The sequence below is a fragment of the Haemorhous mexicanus genome, chromosome 8 (assembly GCF_027477595.1).
Source record: "Haemorhous mexicanus isolate bHaeMex1 chromosome 8, bHaeMex1.pri, whole genome shotgun sequence".
In the NCBI taxonomy this organism is placed as follows: Eukaryota; Metazoa; Chordata; class Aves; order Passeriformes; family Fringillidae; genus Haemorhous; species Haemorhous mexicanus.
The window spans coordinates 21045766-21064144 of record NC_082348.1 but is presented as its reverse complement, the minus strand read 5'-3'; the positions used below and the strand labels follow the sequence as shown (position 1 = coordinate 21064144).

The 18379-nt window shown below is 39.4% G+C and overlaps 1 protein-coding gene across 1 annotated transcript in view; it reads left to right on the top strand.

Annotated features, from left to right (window-relative positions):
- Positions 1 to 2868: 2868 nt before the first annotated feature.
- OLA1 (Obg like ATPase 1) overlaps positions 2869 to 18379 on the top strand; it is a 93005-nt gene continuing 77494 nt past the window's right edge. The window contains exons 1-4 of the mRNA XM_059853133.1: positions 2869 to 2981; positions 3201 to 3301; positions 4986 to 5129; positions 13931 to 14058. Of these exons, the coding sequence (XP_059709116.1) occupies positions 3201 to 3301; positions 4986 to 5129; positions 13931 to 14058 (373 nt within the window). The 5' untranslated portion in view covers positions 2869 to 2981. The remainder of the gene's footprint in view (positions 2982 to 3200; positions 3302 to 4985; positions 5130 to 13930; positions 14059 to 18379) is intronic.

Below are 18379 nucleotides of genomic sequence, written 5' to 3'. Positions count from 1 at the left end.
GACCATGCCCTTGAGTAGTGTTTCTTTTTAGTACTTGAGTGTATTTATTACTGGGAGTCATCTGGCTCCCTTCAAGTGCCAGGGACCTGGGTAATTCCAAGCTGGGGTGTACAAAAGCAGCTGTGTTCTTCTCACCCCCTGGGCTGCACTGAATATTACCTGGTCACAGCAAGGATCAGGGGCTCTGTCTTTATTCTTTCATTTCTCCAAAACCGCTTATTTTTGCAGTTAATGGTGACTTTGCTGTAAATATGTGTTCTGGGCAGCAGAAAGCAAAGACAGTTGGTGGCAGAAACAATAAACTGTTTGTTTTATTACTGTCTCTTAAACATTGCTTTTAATCAGGTAGAGTTGCTCCAGGGCTGTTTGGCTTCTGCACGTGATCCAGCTGTACAATAAGCTGTATTTGTGCAGTACTTCAGTGTTGGAGAGTTGACATTGAGATGATTGCCTTCTAGATGTTAGTAGTTTTTTCCATTAAACTTATAAAACACATTTTTTATGTAATATGGTCAAGATTATTATGGTTTAAACTATGTATGCCAGTTTAAAATGAGGTTTTCAGCATTATGACAGATTTGGATAGAAAATTCAGCCAAATAAGGCAAACCTTGACTTTAAAAGCAACTTGAAATCAAAAGCATGTAAGATGAAGTGTTACACGGTCATGAGTCAATTTCTAGCTGAAAGAATCACATGCTTTGAAGTCCTGTATCTGCATTTGGTGAAGTGGCCGTGCTAACAGTAAGTTAGATATAGGAGCTATGGGGTGGGGGAGGAAGGGGAGAAGTGGGCCATTTTTACAGTTAAATGAAGAGCATAAATTAAAAACTTATATTGAAACTTGCACATTTTGTACACACATCGCTGACTCTGGTACCATATGTAGTCACATTGAAGTACAGCAACAAAAGTAGGCAAGATTTTAATTTCTTTCTTTCTTCTAGTTCAGCTGTTTTCCCCAACAGCTAAAATCAAAATTATACCTATAGTAGGCTTTATTTTTTGTATATGTACAAACACACACACATACACTCCTTTACTTCATGTATCAGACTGCTTATGCCTTGTATTGTGCTTACAAACTGCTTAGTTAAATATTTTTATTTTAAGAAGATGTTCATCTGTGGAGAGCTATTGATCCTAGATTGGACAACAAAATAGTCTGACAAGATGTTTGAAATGTGCAAAAATTTAATAAGCAGAAAAGCTCTCCAAAAGTAGTCTTTCAGAAAGTTTGTGGCCTTATTAATAGAGGTAGGCAAATCCATCCTGTACTGTTGCTATGAAACAGTCCTGCAAAATACTGCTTTCAGGACAAGTGTCTTGAACTTTAGAAGGGTGGAAAACAATGATGTTTTTATTTTGATCCTGAAAAGGGCTGCACTGAATTTATAATAATTTCTGTTAATTTCAATTTTACTGAATGTTCGGTGTAGTAATACATTAGCTTTATTCAACAAAGTAACTGTATCTAAATCTGAACTAGTTATACTTTTTTTTTCTCTCTTGTGTGTTTAGTGATAGATTTTAAGACAGTAGAAAGACCACATAAATATATTATCAGCATAAACTGTTATTATCACTATACTAATAGGAAAACTCTGAACAGAGAGTATTCCTCAGTATTATTGTTGCAAAAATCTCGTGTCACTGAAATACAAAAGTTGTAACAGACATTTTTTATGTATAATTTCAGATTAGGCTTAGTAAAAGTGTCCTTTCTTTAAAAAAAATTCAAAAATATCTTCAATATTATATTCCTTTTATTGTGACTGAGGTGGTATATATCTGATGATACTCTCACCTTGACTCCTTCACTCTGGTGTTTTTCAAGTTTTGAGAATTTTGTCTTACGGACTTAAAATAGGGCATGCTATAAGAATAGTTTTTACTGCCTTCTCTCCTTCAATTTTCTTAGCAGGCAACACTTGATGGTGCCTGTCTTTAATGGTTCAGAGAAGAAGAGCCTGAGTTAAAGAAAATGTCTAATTTTTTTTAAGAGTCCTGATCTGACTTCTGTAACATTTTCTGCAACTAATTTTTCATAGATTCTAAATGTTTCATCTATTCTTCATAACCTCTCTATTTTATTCCTAGATTATTTTGTTAATTTGCCATGTAAATGTTATAAATCAATCACAATGTATTTACAAGGGTCTCCTGACCATATGCCTTTTTATCTAGATAAGCATGCACAAAAATCTAGTGGTGCGCTTAAGCACCAGTGCTCCTTTGAATCCAAAAGGCCTATGGCACTTCTCTAGGCATGGGATATTTGACCTTTCCAATGCTTCCTGCTGTAGTGCTGGATTGATGGGTTGGCAGAAGACCAGGACCTTAGCCTGGAGAAGAGGAGGCTCAGGGCTCACTCTCTACAACTCCCTGAAAGGACGTTCTCCCAGGCACCCAGTGACGGGATTAAAGGACGTGGTCTTCTTCAGCTGTTCTTCTTCAGGGAAGGTTTGGGCTGGACATGAGGAGAAATTTCTTCACAGAAAGGCTGATTAAGCATTGGAATGGGCTGCCCAGGGAGGTGGTGGAGTCACGGTTGCTGGAGGTGTTTAAGGAAAGACTGAACGTGGCACTCGGTGCCATGGTCTATGAGTGCCATGGTCTAGTTGACAAGGCGGTCTTTGGGCATAGGTTGGACTCCATGATCTCAGAGGTCTTTTCCAGCCTCGTCGATTCTGTGATTTGCGTGCGCATTTGCGGGTGCTCCGTCGTTCCGCGGCAGCCGCTGCTGCTGTTAGCTGCGGCCGGGCCGGGCCGTGCCGCGCTGTCACTGCCGCCGCGGGGCGGGGCCGCGCCGTCGCGGCCGTGCCGGGCTCGGGCCGTGCCGTCGCTGCCGGGGCGGGACCGGGGGTTCGCCCCTCCCGCCCGGCGCGACCTTTCCCCCGCGGCTGCACCGCCTCTTCCGCCGGCGCGTCCGCGTGCGAGGGGCCGCTGGCGCTGTTGCTCCGAGGTGGCTCCGTGCCGAGGTGAGCCGGAACCGCGGCCGCGGCCGGGACCGCCCGCCTGCCCGGCCGCCAGGAGCCCCGCACGGCCCCCGGCCGCCGCCGCCGCGCGGGTGTCTCTCCTCGGCTTCCTGGAGGCGGAGGCCCCGGCTGGGCCGCTGCGCCGTGCCGGGAGGGGACGGGGCGTGGGGGGTGCGCGGGGGTGTCGCGGGGAGCTCAGTGTGCCCTCCTCTGTGCTTGCAGATGCCCCCGAAAAAGGGAGGCGACGGGGTTAAGTCGCACCCGATTATCGGAAGGTTCGGGACGTCCCTGAAGATCGGGATCGTCGGGCTGCCGAACGTGGGGTAGGTGTGCGGGGACGGGCGGGCAGGCTGCTCGCTCTCCCCGCGTGTGCCCCTGCGCAGGGCAGGAGCTGAGGCGCTGCGTGGGTGCAGACAGATGCGGACAGGAGCTGAGGGACACGGGTCTGACTGCTCAGTGGTGCACTTCCATCTTTAGCTGGAAGTACTTGCAGGTGGAGCGACGCAACACTGGCAGCGATAGTCAGGTGTGTACGAGTCTGGACAAGATAATAGGGAAGGGTTCAAAGAAAGGAAAAGTCTTAGTAATTGCTGACTTTCAAAAAACCCTATGTCCTTTGTCTTTTCTATTTTCTTACTTCCACTGTTGTGTATGCGTAATGCATGTTTTTTGTGCAAATACTTACATGTGCAAAACATGCACAACAAATTCCTTTTATATTTTGGAATGATGTGCACAGGAAGGGTTTAATTATTCTATGTAATTAGCAATGAGGAGGACTTTCTTGAAACTTCTTCAGAGAAGAAGTCTTCTCAGTGAGACAAGCCTAAGTGACAGTTTGGAAGAGATGATGGAATGTTAATAATTGATTTCTGTCGTGCTTCTCATCTGTTGTTGTTATGGCTCCTCATAGGAGCTCTGCTTGAAAAGGAGGATGAATTTATTACCTGAAGGATATACATGTGAAACTTTTTTGGTGTTAATTTCTGTATCCTGTTTACTAAGAGGAGGTCTCAGCATTCTCAATCTTTAACAAATTAGATTGTGTGCATGTCTTAAAGCTGGAAGCACTGCTTTCTTATGTTTTCATTATAATTTATTTTATTTTTCAGGGTGTAGCTAAGATGTACTCCATAAAGGAAATAATTAGCTGTAGCATTGTACTGCATGTCAATGGGGATAAATAGCATTTTCAATTATGTTATGACACAACTTTCAAAGAAAATTGTTAGTGACTTTTGAACATGTTGAATGTATGCAGGGCAGCTCTGAAAATCACAACAACCTGAATATTTATCGTAGAAAATTTGGGGCTTAGTAAATCAAGAATTGCTCTTTTGGCTTAATAAATGCCGCTAACAAAGTAATCTGTTGCTTGGTTTAAAGGAAAGTGTTCTCTTTTTTTCCCCCTGGTAGAGTACTTGTAGACTTGTTGCCACTGATATCTAACAAGGATGAAAATAGTTTGGTAAGGTATAATTGTATCTTCATATGCACCAAAGATTATTGGTAACTGATTAACTGATGTGGTTTGCTTTTTGTGCCATTTTTTTTTCTGTTTTCATTGTTGACTTTTATTGCTTAGTTACTGAAATTGTGTTACAGTGTAAATAAATCTTAAGGAACAACAGTGAGTCACGGCAAAACTAGTTAAAAAAAAAGTTTCAAGCATCTTTACTGGTGTCTCACTGTACTTGAAGAAAATGAGAAATAGCCAGTAGGGCTGTGCATTGCTTTTGACTTAATTTTTTTTTTTTTTTGCTAACATGTGTGTAAAATATACGTACCTAGGGGAATTTTAAAGGGTAGGGAAGAGAGGTAAGCATCATTGGGTTTCAGTGGGGCATTCCAGATGCCTGTGCCTTCTGCTAGAGTCAGGGGAGTGGTCATTGCTGTTGAAGTAAATGGAAAGGTCAGTATTGCTTTGGGTTAAAATGTGGTTTAATCCAGTACTTTTAAATGCTTCTCAATTGAGCTACTTTAAGCATGTTGGTATGTCGTTTACAGGAAGTCGACGTTTTTCAATGTGTTAACAAAGAGTCAAGCGGCAGCAGAAAATTTTCCTTTCTGTACCATTGATCCAAATGAGAGTCGAGTACCTGTGCCAGATGACAGATTTGACTTCCTATGCCAGTATCACAAACCTCCAAGGTAATTCTTAATATTTTTCTGCAGTTAGGCAGCTGACATAGTATTACTGAACCAAAACTTCTCATAAAAGTTTAATGCAGCTATAATGTCTGGACATCTGTTTTAGAATGTGAAATTATATATCTACCAGGATTTTACCTTTCCCATGCCCCTGATATGTCCTTTATTTTATAAGAATGGTAAATATAGGAGCTCTCAGTCATTGCTCAGCACCATTTGGTGCTAGGTGTTCCTGTCTTTGAAGGTGATTGCTCCCAGGTGCCATGGAGGATCTTCTGAAGAGATTTGGAAAATAAACAATAGTGGACATACCTAACTTGTCGTAAGGTTGCTCATTTGAAAGATTTCCACCCTATACTTTGAAACATTTAGAATATTGTATGTGCTCTATGAAACTAAACAAATATCTCTTATTATCCCTGCCTCCTCACTTATTTGGCAATAAGTTTGTGGGCAGTCTTTTTTGTCCCTGATTTTTTCTCTTTTCGATAGGCTCTGCTCCTTGTACATCTCTCCCAATTCTTTCATTATTCCAGGAGTATGTTAATTTTGTCACCTCTTTGTTTTTTTGCTATTGACTGTAATCTGCTGTGTATGTTCAGTGTTGGAACTTTTTTTTTTTTTTTGCTTGAACAGCAAATTTTAGGGTGCTTTCAGAAACAGAAACTTAAATAGGGACTTTTGACTCATTAATTTTAGTTTGCAGTTTCTTGCAGAGGTATCCTGAATCAAGTGAGTGTACATAAATCATAGGGCAAACTAGCATGCACGTGTGTGCTTTTTTCCAACTCTTGGGCCTCAGTTTTAGAGCCAGATCTTACCCACAGTTAAAAAAGATTGATACGTTGCTGACCAAAAATCCATTTTCTGACTTAATTTTCAGGTCTAAACAAGCTGTTTCCGTCTGTAACTATTGTGCAGTTGTTAAATACTGCATTAATATGAAGCTGTATGTTGAGGTGGATTGTTAAATGTTATCTTGTTTTTCCTGCTCAAGTCAATGTTAAGCAGGATGGTTACTGCAAGGTTCTTATAAACAAAACTGCTGAATTAGAGACAGAGCCTTCAGGCTGTTCACTGTGCAGAGGTAATGATGTAGCTTTTAAGTTTTGTTGACAGTTTTCTTCTAACTTGTACTGTTAGTGCTGCTTTGGCCATGTCAGTAATCCCTTTTTATTCTCACTCAGCTATGAACGGCTACTCCCATATTAATAGTTGAAGTGACAAAGAGATTATTACCTCTTCCCTCACCCTGCCTTTGGCCATCTCTCTTTACCTTTACAGGGAGTGCTAAGATTGTAAATACTTGTATGTGTGTTCTCTGACTAGCAAAGTCTTCTTACCCCCCTCCTAACTCATCGCTCTAAAGTATTAATGAAAATAGTATATTTTCTGTCCTAATTCAGTAAATATACTGAGTTTGATAAGCTGGATAATCAGCTTTTATTTGAATGGTCTTTTGACTTTCTACAGACATTTGTTACTTACAGTTAATGGATGTGGGCATTAGTGGATAGTTATATCTCCTGAGTTCACTTCTGCTGCTTATATGATTTTTGTATTTCACTGTAACAGTAATAAAGCAGAGATAATTAGTGGTAGTCCAGTAGGACACTAGGCTGAGGTAATTTACTGGGCTGTTTGTGCTTGTCTGCCTCAGACTAACTCAGGAAAAGAAGGCTGTAGTCACAAAGATAGGCTACTGAATTGTAATTTAAATGTCTTAATTTCTCTGTATAGTCTTGATTTTGTTCTTCATCTTTATGTAATACGTTCTGTGCTAATTTTCTACTTGTTTGGATTAGTAGATGTAATCCATCTGTGCACACAGAATGTTTATAAACAGTGAATTCTCTTTAAATTGGACTCTTGTCTAGCCTCAAGATTTTGTCTTTCAAAATCCAAAGCATTTGGGTTTTTATTTCCCATGTGTTACACTTAGTCTTCACAGAGCTGCAGTCATTGTTGGGAGATGGGGAAAAGAAAAAAGGGTGACTTTGTCTTAACCGAAATAGTGTGTGACAGGACAAAGGTATCTTGCCTTGGTGCCTGCAGGGAGCCAGGAGAGGGACAGGGCTGGGCTGGCAGTTGCTGTCTGTGCCACTGAGCTGGGACTGCTCTGCTGCAGCCAGACTGACTCTTACTGCCAGGGGTGTTGCTGGTGTGAGTTAGTTCTGCTGATGTGCCATTGGAGGAACAGTTGGGATCTTCAGGTTCTGTTTGTTGCTTGAAGATCCATTCCTCTCTCCTAAAGAGGAGAGCCCCAGCTTCGTTGGGACTGCTGTCACTTGTTAGCCCATGCTGAAAGCTGACGGCTATTAACTGGAAGTGTAAATGTTTGTAAATGAAATCACATAGGCAGAAATTTAGAGGCAATTATCTACAGGTAAATATATTAAGGTACACTGGCAGAACTTGTAACCTGTGCTCTTTTCTTTCTGCAGCAGTGGGATGTATGTTGACAGTAAATAAGTTGAATGATATAGACTGTACACAGAAGGTGGGCTCTAAGAACTTACTGTAAAAGCTGCTGTGTTGTTGCCAAATGATATAGATCATTTCTTTGAGCTTTAGTGTTGCTACTGCTTGCTTTTTAGTGTGAATGAAACTGTGGATGCTAAAAAAAAAAGAAACCTTAATATAATAAACACAATTCTGAATGCTTGTGATTTTCAGGTAATTGTTTATATTATGTTACTAACTTAATGTATGTATTTAAATGACTTATTTGTTTGTTATAAATTTCATACAATATTCAGTGAAAACTCATTTGTTACATTGTGCCCATGTGTAGCTTTCTCAGAAAGGAGATGGTTGATTTTTAATTTTGTTGTCCTCCTACCTCTGATACCACAGTACAGATACTTTCAATCAAGGTTTTACAGACTAATGATTGGATTAGTTCCAGTTTAGTAACTGGAAAGAGAGTATTTTCTGTAGACTGATTCACTTCAGCAGGAACTAAAGCAGAAAGGTGTATTTCCCCCCACCTATCTATGAATACTAAGTAGTTAGCAGGTCTGCTAATTCTATAATGGAAAAGAGATGTTTTTCATCTCAACAGGTAGCTCCTGACATGAAAATTATGACATGAAAGCCAAAAACAGTTGCTCTGTTAACTGCAATTAATATTTTATGGGACACACTGTGTGTTTAGGAGTGATAGGTATCTCACACAAAAAAATGAACTGTGTGTATAGTGCATCTGAAGAAATTTTAGTAACTTAATAAAAGCTTTAATGAAGCTATTTTCTTGTGGTTTTTTTTGTTCTAAATTTAATTAAAGTGCTGCATAATCACCTTAAACTTAGAACTACTTTTTTTTAGTGTAAGGATGTCAAATTCATGTAATTTGAGCAGTGATTTGTGTCCTAACTCACAAATAGCTTGAAAGCCTCTAGGTGTATGTACCTGTCACTCTTAGGCCATAGGTCCCCCAGCCTGTTGCCACAGTTGTGGTGTGCTGTGCCTGACCAGGAGATGTGTCTCAAGTGACACTGGAGTCCAGCCTCAAAATGATTTTCACCAAGGTGGTAGAGGAAACTGCAATTTCCTCTTTATTTCATATATTTTGTGCCCCAACAATCTCCTCACTGCCATTATTTGCATTTTTTCTACTTTAAGTTACATGACTAACTAAACGAAGTACTCAGGAAGAAGCACTCTAAGCCTGAGGTAATTAACTGCAGCCCTAACTGTAAGTAATTACACCCAACGACTGCTTTGGCTGATAGGAATCAGCCTGTCTGAACATCTTAATGAAAAGGTGATTTTGAAATCTTATGTTTCTGCTTCCTCCCTTGCTTAAAATCAAATGTGATTATAAGCGGGAGTGAGTCGAGAGAAGGGATGAATCAAACTACTTTAAAAGTTGTCAGTATTTGTTTCATTCCTGGTTTGCACCTGTGAGTTGTTGCCCTGCACACGTGTTCACAAACACAAAGCTTATTGCAACCACAAATGTTTCTCTTCCACCTAGACTGTTTCTAGTCTATTTTGGATGTCCTTTTCAAACTTAACCAAAATTGCTTTAAAATTTATCTCAAAGGAAGATATCTAAATTGCAACTAGGTATTCGCACCCCTCTTCAACTCCAGCACTGTCCATTATACTTCAGGATCTCTTTTTTGTCAACAGATTGCTTTGATTTGTTCTGCTGCACTGCAGAGTGATAAAATTCATTCATTTAGATCTTTACTGCTGAAGTGATGGTTACTGAACTAAATCTGAGTAAATCCCATTGCTGTCTAGATCCGGAAAGTCTTCTGCAATATTAAATGAAAGTTCCCTTGAACTCATTGTAGGATATCATACTCAGATACATGAAAAAGTTTTTAAGTCAAAATTATGTAAACAGTTGCTGGAAAGCATTTTGTAGAAACCAGGTCAGCAGTGGGACTTTGAGGGACATCATGTGGGACCACCTGTAGTTTCAAAGAGAGAGATCAATAACTTTAGCAGGCTGCAAGTCTTAACATATCAGCATCTGTAAAAGAATCCCATTTTTTTACAGAAAATTGCTGGAAATTGCTAACTATATCCTGTTGTTAGTGTTCTTTTTCCTTAGGTGTTACTGACTTTGCCTGCTCTTCAGTTTGTTCTGAGCCTGTGTAAATCAGCTGGGCTGTGATGTGTGTTCTAGCATTGCTTGTTTGTAGGCAGTGAATGAAAAATCTTAAGTAATGGTGACTTGAGCCATCTTTTCTGCCTGATGAGAGAAGGCAAAATGTAATTAGTTGTATTTTGTTGGTGTAATAACTTACTGAATAGTTTGAGAATGCAGATGTTTGGCATGTACAGGACATGGAGTGTGTGTTGTAATCCACATTGTCTCTCTTACCTTCTTATAATTCATATAAGCACAATTTAATTAGCAGATTTTTCACTTCTGGTTCATGTGCCATTAGGTTCAAGTTGTTTGTCAGTACCATGGATAAAATGTTATTAATGAAATCATTCTTGCATAGGAATGACCAGGGTTCATCTGCAGTACCTAGTTCTTTGGAATCGGATTCCTTTAACTGCCCAGTGAGGGGTTTTGCTTACTTTGGTCAAAACTGCTTGCAAGATTGTTACAGCTCCCACATTCAATCTCTTGGAAGAGGGAGTTCCAAACTGTTCTGTTTGGAAATGAGCCAGAAATAGCAGTGAGGACAGACTGAGAGTTGAATGGCTCTCAAAGAGATTGTCACAATATACATGTTCTCTTTTGTGTTGGTGCTTTTACTTCAGGTCATTTGTGAATGGTAACAGATGACTCTTACTTAAGTTGTATGAATTTTCAGGAAGGAAGAATTTATCTTTTCTGCAAAATATGTAACCCTATGGATGCATAAGCCTTTTATTCCTGAAAATGCCCTAACCATCAGACTGCAAAACTGTATTTTATCTGGCCCAGTGAGTCTTGTGCTCTTTACTGTGTGATTGCTCATACAGTGAAGGTGGTACACTAACACAAACTCAATGCTAATGTTTTTCGAAGTGAGGTAAAAAATCCCTGCTCAAGAATTAAACCTGTGGTTAAAATACAGAGATACTTGTGGATTTGGTGTTCTGTTTCATGTTATAAATCCTTGTGACATGCTTTGTGGTAGATTGGTGTAGCACTGATTTGTACAAATGATCAGTTGATGCCACCTGTTCCTGATGATCGTTTGAGGCTCAGTGACATTATGCTAATGCTGACTAACGAATCTTAAGAAATGGAAATTATTATGTTTAGAGGAGGAGGAAAAAAAAGCAAAATGCAGTTAAGTCTTCAATAAACCATATACAAGATAAACGGTACTTTCCCCTCATGCTGTGCACTGTTCTCTGTTCATTTAGTTTCATAATGTTGGCTCTTTGTCCTTCAGAGTACAGGCAAGTGTGGGTAGCTTGTGCCTTTTTCTGCTTTTCTGTGTGTCCATCTTTCTACGATGAAACAGAGATTTAGACCCGGCAAGGTGTCTGCCAATGGGAATAATTTTAATTTCTTGGAATGTGAGCTTTGTGGTACCCGAAGTGAAGGTGAGAAAGCTGGAAACCCACACACTTCAAAGGTCTCTTGCTTGCTTACTAAACTGTGAAAGCAATGTGCTGGGGTTTTCTTTCCATTGTGTAGCAAATGAGGTTGATTCTCGTGATAGTGTCCATCTGCATATGAAAGTATCTGTCTTGCCCTAATGTGGCATCTTTGTAGTGAAAGTGTGAATTGTTCTGATGGCTGGCCAGGAGGTTAATCCTACCACAAAGGTGAGAGGGGAGCAGAGAACATTTCTTACACCACTTTTGTTTTCCTTAAAACACAGTTTAAAATGACAATGGAGAAGTGCTTTAAAGAGTGGTGTTTTTCTGTCTTGCTGCTGAGTAGTTAAGTGTCAAAAAGCAAGGACTGGGAAGTTGCCTGCAGTTTCTTCTGAAGTATGTTAGTTCTTGTATCAGGCAAAAGGAGCTACTGGGTTAATGCATTAATATTTACTGGCTTCTGTATTCAGAATGTGAGTTACTCTTCCTAGTGTCTTAAATAAGGATTTGTTCTGAGTTTGTGTATTGGTAGTTAAAAAAATATAGCAGGACAAAAATGTGAAATTTGCAAAATTGGTTTACTTCAGAGTGTTCTTATCTTCATGTGCTTTTGACTGCATTCCACAGCATTAACTTGCAGCACACAATATCTGTCTTGCCAAGGATGGGCCCTTCTTTTCATGGGCCTAGTGGAGTTTAAAGTCACTATTGTGTTACCTGAATGTAAGTAACATACTATATTGTGTTACTTAATTGTTTCTTTCTAAGTACATCACAACGATATTAATTATATGGAGGATGTCACTAAGTTGCTAATGTATACATGTTCCTAATGTATGACAGGTTTAGTGACTCTTTGAACTTCACCTTAGTAAACAGAAAGATTTTGTCCAGATCTTGTATTGTGAAATTATTTTACTTGAAATAAATATTTTTTCTTTGGAAGTGTTAGAGCAAGGTTGAAAACAAAACCTTTAGGTTACCACTCTTCCAGCAATAATTGATGTTCCATACTCAGATTCTAGTGTATCATATCTCCCCAAATTAGAGAGTTAATTTGAAGTGAGGGAGCACATCTGCTGATTTTTTTTTGCAGTCAGAGAGAGTGGGATAGCACCAAAGGAAAAAAAGTTGGAATTGTGTTTTGTTCTACTGGAGTCAGTTGCTCAGAGCAGAGACAATGATCCCTAGACTTTTGTAACTACATTTTTTCTATCTGGGCTATAGTGCCATACCAGGCTCTGTGATGAGACAGGTGGTTTCCCTGCCGGTGGAGTTTCCTGCTGTTACAGATTTGACAGCAGTCATGTTGTCAGATATTCAGTATTTGAAAATGCGTATTTATCAGCAAGTTGTCACACTAATAAAAATAAAGCTCAGTTTGGGCTGTGAACAGTAAAGATTTCAGAGGTGTAATACTGCCTAGAAGATTACTGGCTAGGTTATCCCTAGCCCTCATTCCCACCTTTGTGGTTGTTTCTGTCTGTGGGCAGCACTGCAAAGGTAGGTCTTTGGAAAAGGCATCTTAAGGGGGACCACAGAATTTATATCTTTGGATTTGAATCTCATGTTGAGAACACTCACCCTAGATCAGGGGGAGTGCTTTCCAGATCAGCTCTTTTCATCCATGCTGCCTCGGGGCAGTCACACCCCTCTCCCTGGGGCTCTGTGGAAGCTGTGGGTTTGGGAGTTTGCTGCTGTACTTACTGCCAGTAAAAGGGTGAGCTGCTGTATTTGTCCTAGCATAGTGCTAATGAAATATGATGGTGATGAATTGTTTGATGGGAATGAACTACTCTTCCACCTATTTATTTTGGAGCTATCAAGCTGGAGATCTTGAGACTGTGGTGTGCAGTTTCTGGTCTTTTGCAAGTGGGGGATTTGCAGCCTTTCTCTGTGGTTCTGTCTCTGCCACTGTTCATGATGATGGTGTTAGTTGCATAGAGCATATGAAGGTTCTTTTAGTCAACACCTTACCACAAAGTTTCAGTGGTTTCTTGGGGGTTTTTCCTGATTCAGCTGGATTTTGAGATGTAATTTGGTTTAGAGTGTGCATGAAAAGTTTAATGCCCATTATGTTATTTGTTCATTTTTTAACAAGTTTAGAATTTGTGGAGGGTAGAAGGTTTGCAGTTTATAAGTTTCCCATCACTTTAAAAGCTTCTTTCTGGTTTTTGTCAGCTAATTTGAACTTAATGACTGTTCTGTTGTTGCTGTATAAAATGTCATGTGAACATGTCTGCTTAACCCTTTGCTGTTCACTGTGGTGGAAAACATCACAGCTGTTTATATTATAATGCCATCTTATCTGCTTTTTTCCCAATTGTTTGCATTACCCTGGTCACTACTAATTTTAATCAGCACTGTATTAAAAAAAAAGGTGCTCTTCTGAGAAAGTTGCATAACCTGCTGAACTAAATGGTAACCTTGGAAGAGTGCAATAGCAGAGTGCAATGGCCCTTTGTGTCCTATCCCTTTGGTCCTGGGAAAACTGTGCATTATACACAACATATTTATGCCTCAGCCTTCCAGGCCTGCTTGATTATTGTGTAGTTGTCTGTATGATTCCACACTTCAAAACTAGTTTACTTGATTTTACATAAATATTTACAGAGAACTTAGAGAATGGATATTTTACATGGGATGGGGAGAATTTTGTCTTGTACATTCCACACTGTGATGTTTAACTTGTTCCAGCAAAGAAGTGTTGGATTTTCATGTTCTGAATTTATTTCTGTGCCAAAAATGTTGGCTAATATGCTTTAGTAATGAAACTTCTAACATTTATATTTCAGCAAAATTCCAGCATTTCTGAATGTGGTGGATATTGCTGGCCTTGTGAAAGGAGCCCACACTGGACAAGGCTTAGGAAATTCCTTCTTGTCTCACATTAACGCCTGTGATGGGATCTTTCATCTGATGCGTATGTAAACTTACTTACCTGTTTTCTCTAGCTTAAGGACAGCATTGTTGTACTGTAATTAATAAATATGGAGCAAGTATCTATTACAATTCAGCTTCTGCCATTCAATTCAAAGCCATCAGGTTTTTCCAGCCAAGACGATCCTCATCCTCTGCTATGTAACAGGTATGCCTTTCTTCATTAGCCTTGTACTGAAGACTTAAAAAGAAACTGGGTTTTTGGAAATCTGCAGTAATGATGTGTCATTTTCTTTTGCTGGCAGTGCGTGTCAGTTTGTCTAATTTCGCGAAGAAGGAAAAATGGAATGTGTTAATAAAAGACAGAAATGGAAGTAGAAATCTGCTGTTTTTGTAAATCTTTAAACTTTTCAGATCTGGAGAGGATGAAGTTTCTTTGTTGCCTTTTACCAGGGTTTGGTCCAAGTTCCTGATGAATTGTGTATCTTTGGCAACCAGTGCCCTGAAACCACCTATCAGTTTTCAGCCTGGTGGGTGGACACTGAACGCTGAATCTCTGCAGTCATGATAGAAAGTGACTCCAGAAGAACCCAGGCAGGCTGCTCCTGTTCAGGGGTAATAGGCAGGGGACTGGAAGGTGAGACTTGTATGCAGCAAGCTGGAAAGGAGGTGTTGTTGAAGGTGAAGAGAAGAATTATAAAATGTTGGTAGGAAGAGCTGTAACAGGAAGTGATCTGGGGATTGTGCGTTTTCAAAGCATGAAAAATTTAGTGTTTGGTTTCATTTTGATTTGATCTGGAACACATTTTCACCTTTGAGCACTGAAAGTGTTGCTCCCTGTCTTTGTGCTGTTGTGGTACACACTACTACTGCCTGTGGTAATGGCCAGCATGGGAAGCAGAGTCCTTCAGAGAACTGGTCTTTTTCTTATTGATGGGTGCCAGGCAGGAAGTCAGAAGCAGGCCATTGTGGATTTGTGCTGTAGACTTCAAGCTCTGCATGCCTGAGTATATTGAAGAGAGGCTTGTTAGGCTCTGACTTAGCTTGGTTCAGTTGGTAATTTTGCAGAAAGCAGTTTGAGAATTAACCAAGTTGTGTTAATTAAGGTAACAATAGATAAGAAAGTAGCTTGATAGGAATGGAGTTGAGTATGGTGACACAAACTTTGGGTAGCTCAGCAAAGGTATTTTATAGTTCTAGGCTGAAGGGTTTGATCCTGTTTTCTTTATTTATTGAAGATGTGTTAAACTGTGTTTTCTTTAGGACAGAAGGTGTATTTGTTGTTTTTTTAGCTGCCATAACAGAATACACTCTTGTTACTTCTTTGTGTTTTGAGATGTTTTTTGAAGAACGCAGTTGCCTGTCAGTTGATCCACCCTAAGGTACACAGGTGAGCTCTTACATGGCATAAAGCTGAGGAGAAATTCTGTTTCCACCTAGCTAATTCCCTACTTTCTTTCCTTCACTTAAAAAGAGACAATACCCCCATCTTGAAATGGCTGTGAATTTTCAGCTTTCAAATTTCCATATCCTTGTTTGACTGTTAGTTTTCTTGAGATACATGGTTTTCATTAAATCAATAAAAACATTGTTTATGTGTCTAAGGTATATTTATTGTATGCAAAGAAACAGGCAACACATGGCAGCCACACATGCTAGGGTAACAGGACAAGTAAAAGGAAAGGTAAATTGTGTTGAGCACCACTGTATTTTTATACATGATTACTGACAGTACAAAGTAGATTCTCCTAGCTCAGCAAACAAGAGAATTAAGTTTTCCCCTGCAGAATAGAGCAATCCGTTCTTGGGTTTTGATACTTTCTGTAGATTTTTTTTTTCTGTAAAAGTGCACAAAATGAAAATGCTTTACTGATATTTCTACTAAACCAGTTGGTTTCCATATGCTTAAAAAGAAAAATTTCAGATGTTATCCCAGTTTCTTAGGGGTAGGGGTATGATTTACTTTTGGTCACCCAGTTCTGAAAACCTCAGATATACTTGCTTACTTACTTGCTGGCTGAGTGAATGGGGGATTTAATTTTGCAATGGTTGTCTGTCCTGGGTAGTGGTGTTTGCAGTCCCACAGTGACCTGACACATGCTTTAAGGAACAGCTTTGTTCATCTGCCCCGTTTCACGGTTTAGTTTGGAACATTTCTGACAGTTCTGTTCTCCATGGTTCAGGTGTACTGCAGTTTTGACTGAAGCAGCAGTGTTTTGTGTGGTGACAGAAGGCAGGCTGTTTGAAGGCTATCATAGCATTTCTTCCCCAGTTTAATGGCTTTAACCACCTTTCAACTTTTATGGCAGATCGGTCACAAGTACTTGTAGAAAATTACTTTCTTTGTATGGGGAACTGTAAATGGCAATTTTGTTACAAGTGTAAATTTACAAATTATGCTTAAACAATGCTTCAGTGGGGAAAATGGTAGATATCAGTATTTAGTCACTGCTACATCTCTGTCAAATTTTGAACGTACTGGGTGTTAAATAGCCAGAGCTCTTCATGTTTTTGAATTTCTCTTCCCACTGATATTCTGCAGTCCTAGTTTTCTAGAAAATATGTTCCTCATTTTTCTCTTATTTTTAGTTTCTTTAATGAAATCCAGTCTTTCTCTTCAAAGGTACAGAAAATGAGAGGAAGCCTGTCTGTAAAAGTACTTTGCTATCAAGTGCTCCTTTTCAATTAATAAAAAACCAGTAGAGTTGGATGCCTAATGTTTAAAGTAGGGCAGGCAACATTGGGTTTTGTGGAAGAACCTGAGAGCTCACCTTTGGCATCCCCTGGTGTGCCAGTCCTGCAGAGAGGATCCTGTGAGCTGCTGGAGCAGTGCTGGCTCCTAGGGCTGGGAAGCTCCTGCTCTGCTCCTCTGGAAGTGCTCTGACTTCACAGCAGAGGAGTCCAGCTGCCCTTTAGCAGCAGGATGGAGAGTTTGGTAACTGATAATCCGTGAAATCTTGTTCTTTGTGATAGGAGTGAAAGAGCTGTGAAGCTGGGTAAACATCCCCTGCGGTCCTACGGAAGTGACTGGTGTGACCAATGCAAGTGGGTTCCTAGAAAGCTTTAATTGCTTTTACTCCAGTTTTATGTTTGCTAAAACTGGAAGTGTTTAGTCCACCCCCTGGTCTGCCTCCTTCAGGGTTTTAGGTAACTTCTAAAGCTATTTGTCATTACTTAAAGCTTTGATAGCTATGAATCATTTCAGCTGAGCGTAGTTTATTCTTACTTGAAAAAAGCACTAATCAAAACTGGGCTTGACAATATTTTTGCTGATTTTTGCTCAGCATTTAAAATCAAGTTGACTTAACTTTATTTTTTTACCATCATGAAGCTTAATGGTGACCTTTAGTAATACTGCTAGTGTTTTGATTTGCCCACAAAAATCAAAATGATGATAAAGTTATTTAACTGAATAAGATATATATCCTCTTTTTTTGCTGATTTTTTCGACTTCCTATAAAAATGTGTGTATTTTCTATATGAAGATGCCAATCATCTATAGCTTTTATATGCTTGAGGCATGATGAATTTTCCCCCCATGTTCCCTAAAAAGAAACCTTACTTGCTGATTGCTGCTCCTGGAATCTGGCTGCTACTGAGAGGAGGCTTGTGAGGATATCACTTGGCCACACTCCACTGCACTAACATTTCAGTGAACAAAGTATGGCTTACAGCTCATCTTTTCAGCATGTGTGTTCTGTGCTTTTGGAATCACAGTGGCTCAGTTTATGCAGCTGTAGCTTGACTCTGTCACTTCTAATAGCTGAAGCTGTTTTTTTGTCTTTGTAATGTGTCAAAATTCACCTTGAAATGATGTTAACATATCTGTCTTAAAGTGGTATTTTCTTTAACATATTTTGGTTCCATTTTTTGAAGATGCTTTGATTTTGTTTTATATTACTAAGTGCAATTGACACCTGTTAAAAAATCATTGCCTGTTTACAAATACTAATCGTTCACTGCTAAGCTACCAAAGTTTAAAAATAGTCTGCACGTATCAAACTTGTTAGTGTTACACTATCAAGATGCTATGAGATGCTATGCTATTGAGTAGATGATAGTTCCCATTGAAATTTTCTTATTTATTTTTAGAGCAACTGAATTAAAGTTTAATAAAATATTTGCAAAAGCTCATAGTTCAGCTAAACTTTCATTGGCTTTCAGTAACTTTCTCCATATTAAAACCAGAAATTGGGAAAGCTTTCAAATTAAACTGGCAGTTGTGTCTGTGTGTTAATCTAGTGCTTGTGGGTTTTTTTCTTTGTAGATTTTTTTGTTTGGGATTTTTTTTTGGTTAAGTATTGTACAGTGTTTTGATTTTGAAAAAAGACTTGACATGAGAAATTTTTCTAATCACAGAGTTA